This window comes from Lissotriton vulgaris, chromosome 3_1 (genome assembly GCF_964263255.1).
Source record: "Lissotriton vulgaris chromosome 3_1, aLisVul1.2, whole genome shotgun sequence".
Classification (NCBI taxonomy): Eukaryota; Metazoa; Chordata; class Amphibia; order Caudata; family Salamandridae; genus Lissotriton; species Lissotriton vulgaris.
In genome coordinates this window covers 1,157,532,913-1,157,548,494 of record NC_141689.1, presented here as the reverse complement: position 1 = coordinate 1,157,548,494, position 15,582 = coordinate 1,157,532,913, and the positions used below count along the sequence as shown (strand labels likewise).

Sequence of the window (15,582 nt, the reverse complement as noted above, 5' to 3'; positions counted from 1 at the left end):
AGTCCTTTAGGGCTGCTAACTCGACTCAGACATTGTTTTTTATTTATAATCGCCTATTACTTTCACCACTCACTCTCAGCAAACAGTTTCCAGATTCCTCTGACTTATGCTGGTCCTGTTCTATACCACATGCACACCTTTTTCACATGCTTTTCGACTGTCCCCTAGTTCTCATTTTTTGGGTGCAGGTATGGTCCCAGATAAATAAAATTTTCTCTTCCACTCATCCCTTTTCTATTTCTCACATTTTCTTGGGAAGTGTCTCTCCTATTTGGAGTCGATGTCCATTGCGCACAAAAATATTTTATTTACTGCTAGCAGTTGCTTTTCAACAAATCACCAAAAATTGGAAAGACTTCACCAAAAAATTGTATCAGGTTTGGTGGTATGCGGTCTGTTACAATCACAGATTAGATACGACTTTTGTTTACCCATTGACCCTAGCGACAAAGAGAAAGGAATTGTGGGATCCAGTTACATCCCTGTTCAACGAAAGTGCTAAACGCTCTTTGCCACTATCCCCCTTGCAGCAAGAAGTACCCAAACCTCCATGAATGCCTCTTCATGGTTCCATATAGTTCCATATGATGTGTGTTTCATTTTCTATCTTTGTTTTTATTCACATTGTATATTCCATTTTCAGTCATGTAGACAGTTCATTGCCTAACTTAAGTTGTTTTTTCCTCATTTTTCCTTTTTTATGCAAATTCTAGTCAATTTTATGGTGCTTGTTGTTATTGAGATTATCATTCTTTTTTTTTTCCCTTTTCGTTCTTTTTATCATCTCAGTGATTGATCTTATGTAACGTCTCTATTGATTGACTGTGCATATTTTATTTGTACTTACTTTAATAAAATCTGTTTTGAACTTTAAAAAAAAAGATAATGGGAGGATTCCAGCTTGCATACCCCACCTAGAGAGTTCACCCACCCCAACCAAGACTCCAGTCCGCCTCCTGCCTTTCCCAGCTCTCTATGCTCGTCATGCGGTCTGTTGACTCTGCCCTGATCCCCAGCCGTCCACATCCCAGGGCGGACAAAATTAACCAAACTGAAAGAAGGTCAGACACCCCAGATGGTGTAACTGCCCTGGCTTCAGTTCTGCGGGAGAGGCAAGTCCGCACACGAGTCTGTGCAACAACACACCCACTCCAAAAATGAATCTCCAAACGTTTTTGATACGGAACAGAACGCATTTTTCTGAGCTACCCTTTCTTTTCCATCTCTTTCCTTCTCACTTACCATGAAAGGTCGGTAACAGAAGATTAGCACTCTAAAACGTACCATTCCCGAGGACAGGGCACCAAATCACACATGCTTGCCTACACTGTTACGAGTGACAAATGGGAAAGGGTGGGATCTTTGCCTGTGAATGACGGAGGGCTGCTCTGATGCAGGGAGGGAGACTCCAAGATCCCAAACCATGACGCTGACAGCGTCACAGGCCTACAGAGAATACTGCCAAAGACTACAATGGCAATGATTCATTATGAAGGAGCTGGAAATCAGGGTTCGGCCTCAAGGTCGCGTCCACATCCTGTGATTCTGGGCAAATCACTTACTCTCCCCATGCCTGAATGTGTAATGTAAATACGGTGCTCATGTAAAGCCCTCCAATACCTTCGGGTCGAGTTCGCACTATATAAAATATGCAACAAAAAATATAATCCCTGTGTTGTGAGTACCAGTTCAGAAAGTTGATTTACTGCCTGGCTTCCATCCCCTGACTCAGAGCAAGGCAGGGCAGGCAGCCTGGGACAGACAGCCCAGACTTAAATACATCGATTTGTTTAGAAATACAATTGTATCTCTAAAAAATCGATCAATTTAATACTTGTGCAGGAATGTGAAGGAATATAAGGGGGGCGCAGCCACAGAGCCCTAATGGAGAATCCGGTAGTTTGGTTTCTTCTAGTAGCTGATGAGTTACTCGTTAGAGAAGCCTGCAGTGGTCTATTTTAGAAAGAACAAGGGTCGTCACTACAGTTTTTTGCACTTCAAAGGGAATACAAGGAAGAATGTTTCTTATTGTCCTTAAAGTATACTGAAAGTATAGAAGGTGGCTGAGATGACTGTATTATTTTGATCTGTCCCAAAGTTAATTGACATTTGTTATCCTTCATCTTATGTTTAAATAGCCTTATAGTCTATCTGGCTCTGTCCTGAAAAGAACTGTCATTGTACCAAAAATAGCTTAAACTTCATTTTCTTTCAAATATAGCACAAGCTACATTAATTGGGGATTACCTGTGCCAAAGAACTTGGGTGTTTCTCTATATGTAGGTTTTACTGCACCTTCATTTTGTATGCAAATGGCTCTAAATTCTGTCACCCTCTGCTGTCAGATCTTTTGGGATGCTCTAGCAACAGCCACCCAGTCACAAAAGAACCCTATGCTTATCCTGCTCTCCTGGGCTGCCAGCTCCACCTATGCAGATGAGACAGGCCCCGCCCATCTACTTGGCAGGCAACCTTCATTTAGGAGGAGTTGAACCACACCTCCAGAACTCTGGGGAATAAATCGCAGCACAGCGTTCTGTCTTGTCTCTCTTCTCCACCTGCAGGCACCTCTCCTGAGAACCTTCCCAAACACTCTCCCGCCTCACTCCGGGTCGCACGCGCCAGCAGGATGATCAAAGAAGTGCGCAGCTTGGTAAGCTTGGGACAATCCACCACAGACATCTGGAGCAGGATGGCTGTTCCTTTCTTACTTTCTTTCTTCTTGATGAAACATGCATGTTCACTTGAGGGTATATCAGCTGCTCTGGGCACCTGGCTGTCTTTACCATGCATTTCATCCTTTGGGCTTCCTTACTATTCCTTCAGGTAGGAGAATGCCTTGAGTCGCCTCCTGTTTCACGGTGGTGCTTGTTCCTTCAGGTAGGATTATTTTTAAAGGCGCCCCCTGTTTCACGGTGGTGCGAGTGACGCGTGCCCGTCACAGCTCTCTAAAAGGACCGCAAAGGAGAGGCTGGCAGTGGAGCCTCCACAGTACTGGCTGTTTGCCACTTGGGCTACCTAGCCCATTTCAGAATGAAGCCGCAAAGCCTTGCACAGAACGAGTTTTGTGTTCATGTCATTATGAGCTAATGCAAACTTGGATGTGCTCAATCCCCTTAAGCAGTTGGCTACAATGTGTTTGGGTGTGCCTGGCATGTGATGTGCTACGTTGATTTGCATCAAGCACCTCTTTTTGCATTCCTGGTGTGTAATTTAGCAAATAATTATAACTTGTTTTCATATAATATTTCATATGCCGGGGCATTGTGAGTTTGTTGTGAAATAAATACCAGATCAGCTGGAAAACTGAGTCTGACTCACGAACACAACACTCGACCTGTAGATTGAACAGGGTTTTCTGTAAGGAATGGGATAAAATATACAGTTAGGGATGAATAGTATGGCACATGAATTTATTTTTGGAACCATAAAACGTTTTAATTTGTAGGTTTTGTATAACAGAATTTAATATATATCGTGACAAGAGATAATTTTGCTGATGGTATAGTCTAAATCCCGGGCTGATTCACAGAACTAACTTAAGACAAAATGCTAAACTTACTACTTTTGGTATTCACAGAAGTTAGGATTTTGTCTTAAGACAGACTTAAGACAGAATTCTAAATTAAGTCTGTCTTAAGTCTGTCTTAGGACAAAATCCTAACTTCTGTAAATAACAAAAGTAGTAAGTTTAGGATTTTGTCTTAAGTTAGTTCTGTGAATCGGGCCCATACAGCTCAACGTGTAACATAACAGAATAATACACAAACAAGTTTTCGGCCTGGACAGAGTACTTTAGTGGTCGTCTTCTATAGCCTGAAGGATGCACTCAGAGTGGTTGATAGAGACGATGTGTGTGTCCAGGTTCTGTTCAACATATTAGCAGCATTCCTCACATTGAAACACATCATTTTAAAGTCGTTAGTTGAAAAAAATGGTCTTGGATGCATGGCTTTGAAATTCTTTCCGTTTTGACTGGTCATACTCGATGTGTGACTTCGAATTACATTTTCTTGAATCCCTCTAAATTCTCTTGTAGAGTACACAGGACTCAACCATGGTCCTTTTCTAATGTACCAGTGCCTTCTAGTATATCATTTATTACTTTGTTGTTTTCATTTTTGGATTTAGCGATTTAGTGCGAATCAAGGCAAATCAATTACATATTCAAAGTACAAGGACTGAGGGCAAGTGTGCGAAATTGTACACTTCATAACCAGTGCAAACGAGGTTTGCAAGTGTTGTGTATAAGGACTAGAGTTCAACTGTAGCAGCTTCCAAATGAGGCATCTGATATTTTTAATAATGGTGGTGTTAAAATAAGATATCCTGACTATAACACCTCTGTTATGTCGCCTGGCATTTGATGTAATATCTTTTGTCATTTTACTATATGACTTGACTGAAACACATATTTAAATTCAAAGTGTTTTCACATCAAAACAATTTATTTCATGGTACCTTCATCCCTGAGAAAACAGGAAATCCCTTGGTAAGGAAAATGTTTGAAATGCAAATAGAGAAATATAATTTGTCCTAAAAGTAATTCGATTTTTCATCTCTTCCTTTTATTTATTATTTTATATTGCGTTTCAGTACACTTAGCCCTGATATAGAGCATAGTGGAAAAGATACACTGTTGCAAAGATGAGAAAGTATCCTTTCCACCTACTGAAGGTCTGCCCACCTCATATTTCTAATTAAAATACAATCTTGGTGTAAACAGCGGTGCAGAAAAACAGCCCCTGCTGAATGAAATATAAATATGTGATTAAGAAAGATCTGTACATATGTGTCATTATTTAATTGCCATTTATTTCTCACTTTGACACTAACATTAGATGAACTTGTCAATTTGATGCCAAAGTGCGAGAGTCTCCAAGGATGCGTTGTTATGACAAAGAGCAGAGGATTGATAGCAAAAGCAGTGTAGCCTTCCCTCAATGTGTAGTTTATGCTCAGCTTGAATACCGCACAGGAGTAAAACTCAAAGAAGAGATTGTTGACTGTACTTTGCGCCCTTCCACCACTGGTTCTGGAAGCACCTGCCTTTGCCTTACATCGGCAAGGAGTCTTTAATTTGGCTGTAACTCATCACTAGAAAAGTGGAGGATATCTGAGAACAGTCCAAGACCGGGTTGTTTCACTACCTGATCTAACACTATTTTTGAAATACAGTAATTTTCAGTTGGCTGCAAAGTTATTTAGACTTTGCCTGCAAAGCTAGAATTCAATTGGCTGGCTCACGACATGAATATATCTGTCCATTATTTTGCACCTACATTTGATTGTGTGCTAATTCTGTTCATAATTACTACAAAGAATTTTCTCACTGTCATCCCACCCATTATTACTTACTCAAAGTACTGTTAAAGATATAAAAAAAACTGTTTAAAGCAGTAAAACATTTCTAATTTACTGTGGTAATACCACCTGATTTGTGCGTTAAGTTGTTGCCCCTTGTTTTGACTATACGTGTTATTGAACACTAAAAGCCTGTATACAGTCATCAAAGTTTCTGCAGTTGAATCTGGGTGCGGTGACCCAGTAAAGTGAATCATCATATAAGATGTGCAGCTGGAAGTGAGAATATAGTAGAGCCCTCAGGTAGTCTTTCTTCACTATCAGTGACAGCATGCACACTAGCGAATTCTTACTTCTATTCCCATCAAACATTTTTTAATTGTCAAAGGACTGACTTTGTATGCTTCCATAATTTGAAAGTGGAGAGTACATTAATATTATTCTATTGAGGAGCATTAATCTCGCATCTTGCCCTATATGAGCAGTAGGAAAGGTGGAAGAGTGATGATGAAAAATCTTATGATTTATATTGCTGCTTTTGCCACTGATTGGTCTATATTTTTCATTTTCTTACTTTTAACTTATTATACTTACATTTTTGGGGATTTTATTTTCCTCTAATAAGATGGCGTCATGTCAACATGACAACAGTTCTTTATTTTATCACTTTACTATGGACAGGGTGTCTTCGTGAAATATATTTGTATTAAATGTACCCTTTAATCATACTTACATGTAATATGCAAGCCAATGTATTTACTCAAATAGAACAGTGTGTAACCATTTTGAATGATGACTCAAAAGGGGGGGGGGGTGTAAGAGGATATACTCGGTTCGTCCTCCTCAACTATATACTGTTGTTGAAAAACCAGGAACCCAGCAGAGGGACATTTCATAACTCTCCAAAAGAAAGAAAAACGTTGTTTTTGTTATAAAACCCTCACCCACCAGGGTTGCCCCTTGGTGGCATGCTTCCTCATCAGGTCCATCCCGATCCACTGCAGATAAGGGCGTGCTGCGACCTATGGCTACGTGGGAACACTTGATTGGTGTTTTATATAATGATAAGGAGGATCTTAAAGGAGTGGAGTGGGGGATAGTTATAACCTAAGTAAAAAATACCTGACTAGTAAGTCTATCTACTTTATTCCTGCCTTTAGGTGGTATGCCTGTATGCAGTTTTAAACTGCCAATTCGACCTGGCAAAACAAACCTTTTCCCTGGCCTACACCTCACTTTTTAATATGCATATAAGACACCCTTAAGGTAGGCCTTAGACAGTCCATAGGGCAGGCTGCATTGTATTTAAAAGGTATGACATGTTTTTAAGTTTTACATCTCTTGGTAGTGAAAAACTCCCAAATACTTTTTCCACCAGTGTGAGGCCAACCTCTTCCATAGGATAACATTAAGTTATCTTATTACATGTAATAAGTGTTAGATTGTGATTGGGAACAGGTAGAAATGTTGTGTATGGTCTTAAAATAATTGCAAATAAAACCCCCTTGAAATGTAAAGTTGGATTTAAGCCACCATTCTGGAAATGCCCCTTTTAGAAAGTTGTCATTTTCTCCTGCATTTGGTGCTTTCAGACTGTGTGCTGTTTCACATGGCTGTGAATATTTGACAGTTGGCCTTTATTATTCTTCCCAGACAGTGAAATAAAGGGAGACTAGGTGTTGGCAGGATGGCCCATCCTGCCAAGGTGGGAGGGGTGGAGCTGGACTCTGCTCCACTTACATTTTAAAGGGCTGCCCCAAGCACACTAACAAATGATCTGGACACCAGCTTTTTGTTACCCTAGACCAGTGGCTCCCAATCTATGTCACCCCGGTGCGCCGTCAAAACTAGCCAGGGGCGCCACTCACCAAGCACACAGTTTAGGAACCATTGGACGGGGAATTACATGCCTGTCCTTCAAGGTCTGTGTTCGTGCAGTCCTCTTTCTATTTCTATGATTGCAAGCGTGTTGAACAAGCTTGCGGTCATTCTAAACTGAAGTTTTTCATGTGTTGGATGCACGCCAGGCACCCTGCAATACAGGATGAGTATTCTGAGGCACAGAGGCCTCTTACAGTTCTTGTCCTTTCCCTGCTGGTTTTCTGCAATATGGAGTCCTAATATGGCAACAGCAGTGCCTGATGCACCGTGCAACCCGAGGTTCAAGTATTTCTGGCGTGGTGCAGGATGCTGTTATTTTGCAGCCTGCTGGGCCCATGCCCTTCTAAGTCCTCACGCCAGCCCAGACACAGTTTGACAAGAGATTGTTTACAGAAAAAGTCAACTTTGCAGCTCCTGCCTTCCGGTCATGTGTGCATCAGGGAACCAGAGGCACAGTATTGTCTAGTCACTTGATACCGGGCCTTGACAGTTAGCAGAGTGCCCAAATGTTCAAGCACAGTCATGACCAGTGCTGTAAACATCTCAAGTCCAAAGACGTTGGACAGGCTCCCTCCCAGAACAAGCATTGGCATAGCCAATAGATTTCGCTTTTGGGACCTTATAAGTATTTGGTCTTGCAGCACAATATCCTTGGTGCAACAACATTAGCTGTTGCATGGCTAAACACTTATAATGTCCCAAAGGCGAGACCTATTGGCTATGCCAATGCTTGGCTGGTTTGGGCCCATCCCAAACATTCAATTACATTTGTCATTTTTTTTGTTTTTAAAAAAAACATTTTATTTTGATTCTTATACAGAGCAACAGTTCACAAGTATTGGCCGTTACATAGAGTAGTAGATATATTATACCAAATGATATAACTGTACATAGTAAGCGTAAATGTAAATACATTTGTACCCATCTCGTCGCCGTATCAGTTTTGAAATCTTAAGCCTCACGCGGGGGATCGCTCATGATGTGCCTGATTTCTGTTTATTAGTCACTTAAGTCCGGATCTGAGTCTTTGGGTGGAGGGGCACATGTATTACCTCAATAATTGTTCCACCTCCCCCATACTCGTGTCCATTTTCAGGGGCATCCCCTATTAATAAATACTGCTTTTTCCGCGACCATGGCGCTATCAAGGTCACGACACCACTGCTGATGGGAGGGTATCGTTGGGGCTCCCCAGTGCTGTGCAATATTTCTTTTGGCTATTATAATACTGAGGGTTGCCCTATCCTGTGGTGCGTGGTTGTGATCATTGGGCTCCCACACATTAAGCAAGCTTCGCCGAGGTTCAGGGGGGACCTCAAACCCGCATACCTGGGTGATCGTTGCCATGACCACCCTCCAATATTGTGTAATGTGGGGACAATCCCATATCGTATGATAAAAATTACCCGTGAGCCCACAACCCCTCAGGCAAAGTGGTCTGTCTGCCCTCCCTATTTTGTGTAGTGCTGTTCTTGTGTAGTATGTTCTGTGCAGTATCCTAAGTTGCACAAGTTTTAATCTGGAAGGGGTCGCCACCTCTCATGGGGACGCCACCTCTCATGGGGACGCCAGCGCCTCCTGCCACTCCTGCTCATCCATCTCTCCCACATCCACCTACCATCGCTCCTTTAGGGTTTGAGTGGGATCTTTCTGATTGTCAATCAACTTTCGATATGTCAATGAGATTATCTTTTTAGATAGTGAGTCTGTTAATAAACGATCCTCGAGTGGGGAGGACTCTGGCAGTTTGGCTCCCGTAGGTATGGCCTTCATCAGGGCGTGTTTAATTTGAGTGTATTGGTATTGTTCCTTCCCTGCCATCTTATATGTTGCCTGTAATTGTGTGAAATGAATCACCTCTCCCTTTTTCAATAGGTCGCCAACCCTGAAAATGCCTATAAGGTCCCATTTTGTAAAGCTCTTGCTCATGCGTAGCCTGCCAAGCCTGGGTGAGTCCCACAGTGGCTTGTGCTGTTATCACCCCCTCCCATCCTAGCGCACATTGCGCCACAAACCAGGCCTGCACTGTGTGGGCCGTGGGTCCTAATAATGTGTTCTTGTTTGGTTTGTCATATAGGGCACCCAGTAGACCATTCCTGCTTAGTGTGTGCCTGTCATTACGTAGAGCTGGATCGTCCTGTGGGGCATGTAGACGTTTCGTGATTTTTACTAGTGCACATCGATTGCTTTTTTTCTTTCCTTTTTTCCTTTTTATATACGTTTGAGGATCGTGGTAGCCTTGCAGCAGAACTAGTATTCATTATCTGTTAAAAGCAGTACTGATGGTTCAGGTTGAAAGCGTGTATAAATCCTAAACACAGGAAGTAACAGAGGGGCATATTATCAAGACAGGCAATAAAATTATCGCTGTTTAAGCGGCAGAAAACTGCCGCTAAAACAGCGATAATGGGCTTGATAATATGTTCTATGGAATTCCAATTGAAGCCCATGTTAAATGTGAAGGACATCTAACATGGGCCTCAATTGGAATTCCATAGAGCATATTATCAAGCCCATTATCGCCGTTTTAGCTGTAGTTTTCTGCCGCTAAAACAGCGATCATTTTATCGCCTGTCTTGTTAATATGCCCCAGAGTTCCAAGTTTTAGGTGGTGAAGAAGGCATGTATTTATTTTTGATCGCTTAAATTCTGAGGTTTTGAGAGTAGGTTTAAGAAAATGTAAATATTATAAGTGGCCTGAAAGAAACAGAGGTTTCGATGCTTTATTTGCATAGCAATCTGTTTTGCATGTTTGAGCGCCGGTTGGAAAGACAGAAAATCATACAAAAAAAGTTCACTTATTATGCTAAAAGACCACTCTTACTAGCAAAGTGTGCTTTGTTAGATGCAAAACTATAAGTCCACCAATCGAACATTATTTTGGATAATAAGCCTGGAGTGGGTTAGCATCTCACGTACGACATAAGATCACGTTCATCTTTGCACCTAACAGACCCCCCAGTTGCATTCACATGAATTCTGTTTCCAGCCATTGTCCAAAACAGGAAACTGGGTAATAACAGAACCCTGTAAACATGGCAGGATACTAAAGGGACCCCTAGCCAACTGTGAAACTTTCAACTATGTCATTTGCATTTTGGGATTGTACAGACATACAAATAATGGAAAACTGAAACTCCATGTACCAGAATGCAATATGCTTGTCAGGCGCATCTGTGGGCCGGCTGGCTTTTGATTTCAAGGGGATTTTTTCTTGAGTGCAAAGTCTTCTGCTAATGCTGACATAGTAAGATAGCTGGTCCTCTGGCACTCAGATAGGGTTGCAACATGGCCATTATTATGCCGACCCGGCCAGCACGTTATCAATACAGCCAACGCTTTCATGTCAAAGCCAGTAAAATAAATGAAGACAAAAAAATCTGCAAATGCTGGTAATTTCTCCCACTTGAAATGGAATATAAAGGAAGCACTCTAAACTATTCTTGTAAGTTTACTTAAAGCAAACACACGTTTGTCACATTGCCAAACTTAACAGAGCATTTCACACAAAATCCTAACCAGGTGCAACAAGTATTGGCTGCGCGGCCTTGAAAGTGACACGGCAGCACGGCCGCAAAGCCGCAAAAGTGAAAGTGATCACAATCATGATCAAGTGCGGCAAGCAATGCGCTTAATGAGCATGATGAGGAAAACCATATGATGTCCCTTTTTGTAAGCGCGCATCCGTCCGCATAACCCCATGCCCTAGGCCACAGTGATAGCATTTTCTGAAGCCCTTACTAAAAGCCTCGACAGAGCAATGCAGGCACTGGCTCAGGCGAGACCTAAAAAGCAACCTGACTGCACAACACAACCTGGAAGGTACCCCAGCCTACTGTGGTGATACAGTCAACCTGCAACAATTTAAAAGCAAGTGGTGATGATATGAGTGCAGTGCACTGGCTGGTGGCAGCTGAATTGGCAGTGATTGCAGTATTTCAAAAGCACTGGTAGTGGTATGTCATGTGGACACAGCTTTTTATGGTGGTGAAGAGGACTGTGTTAGTCGTGATCAACCATAAGTGTAGTCGGAGCATCTCACTTTGTTTCACATTCAAAGCAGAAGCCTCTTGTTAAATGAAGCTCAAGAGTACAATCCCTGAAAGACTAAAGCTGCCATCCATCCTTCAGAGATAAGAAAATTATGAGTCATTAATTTTGGGTAATATCAACAAGTATCACTTGAAGTACTTTAGATTACCAATCTAGCATTTTAAATTTTTTTGTATGCAAAATTGATATCTAATTTACAGATGAAAGGCTATATAAGATAAAAAAGCTGCCATCTGATAAAGATTGCCATCTGCATTTATTTAATGCAACTTTAAAATATATGGGGAAGGTATGGTACCCTGGCAGAAGACACATGGCAACTTCAGAAATCACAAAGTATCCCATTTCAGGTAAAGGTGGTTTATTTAATCCAGGTACTACACTACATTTCACCAAACAAGATTTTAATTTTGTACACATGTTTCTTAATCCATTGCTCATGATAGTGTCCGGCAAGGTGTCATATATGAGAAACATGAATGTCACTTAAGGTTGCCCTAAAAACATGGAAATGTCACTGATGTGCACACTGAACACATGGCGGTTAAGACAACTACATCCCATTCTGCTGAGGTGAGCTGGATAATCTCATTACACTAAACAGCTTGCCTAAGGAGCTTGCTCTCTGTTTTTCATTTCTGGTTTCTAAACCTCTCATTGCACTTAATGTACTAATCCCCATATTGTCCTCGTGTATATTTGGGGGCGTGGTAGTCCCTTTTCTCTGCCATATTACTAGCATGGCACATTCAGAAGGCTATCGCTTGGAGGAAGTTGAACCATAGCATTTACCCTCTCGATGCTTTTCTAGGATTTCTAAAACGCTAGACTGCATCGTACAAACACTGACCATGTTCGGTGTAGGCAAAGGGGACCAGTATCCTCTGTGCAGGGGAAATTCTTTGACTCATACTCATGGTTACAGCTAAATTAAATTGTGATGGTCTAGTCATATGATTAGAATACCTTCATTGGCTTCATTTCAATTATTTTCAGGGATAAAAATGGAAGTACTCCTGAGGCATGGGCCTACATCCCCCACTCACAAAAAAAAGTAACATAGTGGGGAGCCGCGGCCGATGGCCAATAGGTCAAGGGAGCCACAGGTTGAAAAAGTTTGGGAACCACTGCCCTAGAATACTTGGAGCCTGGGCAAGGAAAGGAAAGAACTTTCCAGAACCAGATGTAGAGATATCGTAGATGTTTCGCCCACTTCAAAGGCTGACAACAGATATGAATTCTGGAATCTCAGACACATTCTTCAGTACACCCCTGGACCTTTGGACTACAGAAGAAAGACTGCCTTACGTCTACCAGAGGATTGCCCTGCTGATTGAGGCCTGCATTTTCTGTCCTGCTACCTGAAGTCTTAACTGCACTCTGTAAAGGAAGCCTGGACCTGCTCCCTTCCTCCCAGACTAACCTGAGTGACTCCCAGGGTCAGTTGTCTGGGGTTCTGTTCTGAGCTAAAGAGACATAAAAAGTTCCAGAAGACTCCCTGCAACTGCCCGGCTGACCTGCTGCAACAGAACCTGTCTGGGCCTGCAACTGGTCCAACTAGCCTGAACCGTGCTATCTTCTGCTAGAGTGTGTCCCACTTCTTGGCTTTAAGCTGATCATGGCATGATGGTCAAATTTGGTGGACTACTGGGAGCATCAATGGCATGAAGTAGGTCATTCCAGGCCTAATGCTGAACTTGGCATAATGGTGGAAATCACTGGTCTCCCATGTCCTGATGGTGCCCATGTCCTGAGCTGCTAGTGGCGTAATGGTGGGATGCTTAGCATAAGGTGGTGAGTTTCCATGTCCAATGCCAACATTCAATTTAATGCTGGTCATGCATAAAGGTAGCACTCTTTGCTGTGAAAGTGCCCATTGTGGCTTAATGCTATTATTATAGTAATTCCTGAATTTATGTGGCTATCCATGGCATAAGATTGCCGACCCTAGGTGTACTGTTGTCCCTTTCATAATAATGATAATTATTGAATATTGTGGGTATCCTCCTCTAGAAATGTATCTATGTTTGGTAATAGGGCTTCTTTAAATTGATAAATTGATGTTTGCTCAGAAAACATTATTTACAAAAACTAGAAAGCTGGTATTTCCGGACAAAAATCTAGGTCTTTTATTTTATTTGTTTATTTTGTTTCGGGGATTTGTGTTTATTTCCCAAAATATAAACAATGTATTTGATATCAAAATGCTTATGTTTACATAACTTGATAAACTAATGTTTGGTGACAAAATTATATTATTACCAAATATATATATTTATGGGATATATTTGAGTGACTGGCACTAACACTGTGTCAATTGATCATCTGTAAGATTAGTGTATCAAGTCTGATTTCTGAACTTGCCAGATCTTTGTAAACTGAGCAACAGCAATGGTGTAGATGCTGCTTGAGCCTGTAAATCTGTCTGACTGACAATGCAAGATTTGTGTATGTTTTTATTACACTGCACCTCCAAGCAGATTTATTCATTATAAGATATGATTGGTAATCTAGTTGGAAAGGTTAGGATGTCAAATTAAAAAAGTGTATGGTAGAGGGGTAAATAAATGCAATTGGGAATGAAAGGCCATTTGAAATTCCATTTTTTGTACGGCCTATACCATCTATGTGTTTTAGACGTGTTCAAAGGAGATTTTTCAAAATGTATCACAGGTTGAGAAAACCTGCCAAACTCATGTGGATCTGGTCAGGCCTTGCTGATTCACTGTAAACATAATGGAATATTTCATAAATGCCTTCTCAAAGAGTCAATCTTTTTTTAGCAGATATATGTGAAATTCATTGTGTAAAATGCATTATTTAAGTCTGATTCATAAAATAAGTTTGCAGCTATTAAATAGCATTTTAATAGTTTCTAAATACATTTACAGATTCAGAAAAGCATCTCTGAATGAGGTTTAGAAAAACATTACGAATCGATATTTGGAAAGGGCATTTTGTCGCTGTAACTTCCAAATTCCGTGAAGTATCAATGGATGCGACTGTATTTCTGGCTGCAAACAATTGATCAGTTACGGACTACTAAGTTCGAGTGGTATGTGATTCACAAAAAGGTTGATTCTTTTCACTTTGTGAATCTTCACAAACATTTTAAGGCGAGGAGGCAATGGTCTACAGGACCGCTGCCAACTCTCAGGGAATCTTAAAAAAAAAAAACGTTTCCTTTAAGGACCACAGGCTGCATTCTTTGCATTTGTCCTGCAGGCCACCCGTGATGTGATTGTTGCCATTCTCAGAGGGACACAAAGTGTGACCTGCCTAATGGATATCAATTAGGCAGGTCGTTCCGCGACCCCCTGCTATTTGGTATTTTGTGAACCGGTCTATTTTTACTTAGATCAGTTTGCAAAACCCTATTTCTTTTTACAAAACGTGGTGTGTAATCTGAAAACCACTTTTTGGGTATGGAGTAATATTAGCTCAGGCCCTAAGTTCTGCTACGTTTACGGCTAAGAAGCCTGTGGATGTTTGGCTCTGAGTCAGATCCTGGCAGGACAAGTTCTTCTGTTTCTGGTTTGATTCAACACCCCTTCATCAGGTTTTATCACATGATGGGCGTGCTCCTAGCAGGAGAGGGAGAACAGGGCATGCTGGAACACAGTCAGACCAAGGACCTGGCTCCTACACAACAGCCCCTGGGTAGAAGCTGTGCTTTATGGAATGGGCGGGTGGAGACAAGGGGCGCACCATGAGATTCCAATCTGGGATTGAGAAAGAAGCATTGTCTTTGTACAGTTGTAATTAAGTTGGCAAAGACCAGTCAAATGTGCTCACAAGTGAGTAACGTTTGAAACGAAGCTTATTGCTTGGAACTTCTTTGAAGTTTTGTATATGTTATTTGTAGGAAGGGGGAGGCTCTAGTTGACGCAGTGCAACACTAGCGACAAGCAGGGACTCTCTCTTCCTCGTCAGGGCTGAGGGTTACCTTCCAGACAACCTCTGCTTACCCTCTAGGTAGTGTGGCTTAAGCAGTCGTAGGCTAATCTTTGGGGCACATAGGGTTAAACACTTGCAACAGTACACCTTTACAACCAACCCACCACACAACGAGACCAGACTGTATTCTGTAAAAATATATATCTTTATATAGATTTTAAGCAGGCTTGTGAATACAGTCAATGTACTTTATGAAAACGGTTGCAGATTACTTAATTCGGGTTACCACAGTTCTTATGCAGTTCTCTTGAGGCCCAGAGGCCGGTGTTACTCAAAGTTCTTGTGGAGCCGGCGGCTTCCAGGGGATCTGTCCCACGTCGCGTTGCCTTCCCGGGGTCGCTGATCGTTGCGGCTCTTCAGCCGAGCAGGTCACTGGTCATCCGGGGC

The 15,582-nt window shown here is 41.7% G+C and overlaps 1 protein-coding gene across 1 annotated transcript in view; it reads left to right on the top strand.

Annotated features, from left to right (window-relative positions):
- Positions 1–2,499: 2,499 nt before the first annotated feature.
- The window catches only part of LOC147727610 (thioredoxin-like), a 96,746-nt gene continuing 83,663 nt past the window's right edge, over positions 2,500–15,582 (top strand). Inside the window, exon 1 of the mRNA XM_086961645.1 lies at positions 2,500–2,653. Within this exon, the coding sequence (XP_086817771.1) occupies positions 2,630–2,653 (24 nt within the window). The 5' untranslated portion in view covers positions 2,500–2,629. The remainder of the gene's footprint in view (positions 2,654–15,582) is intronic.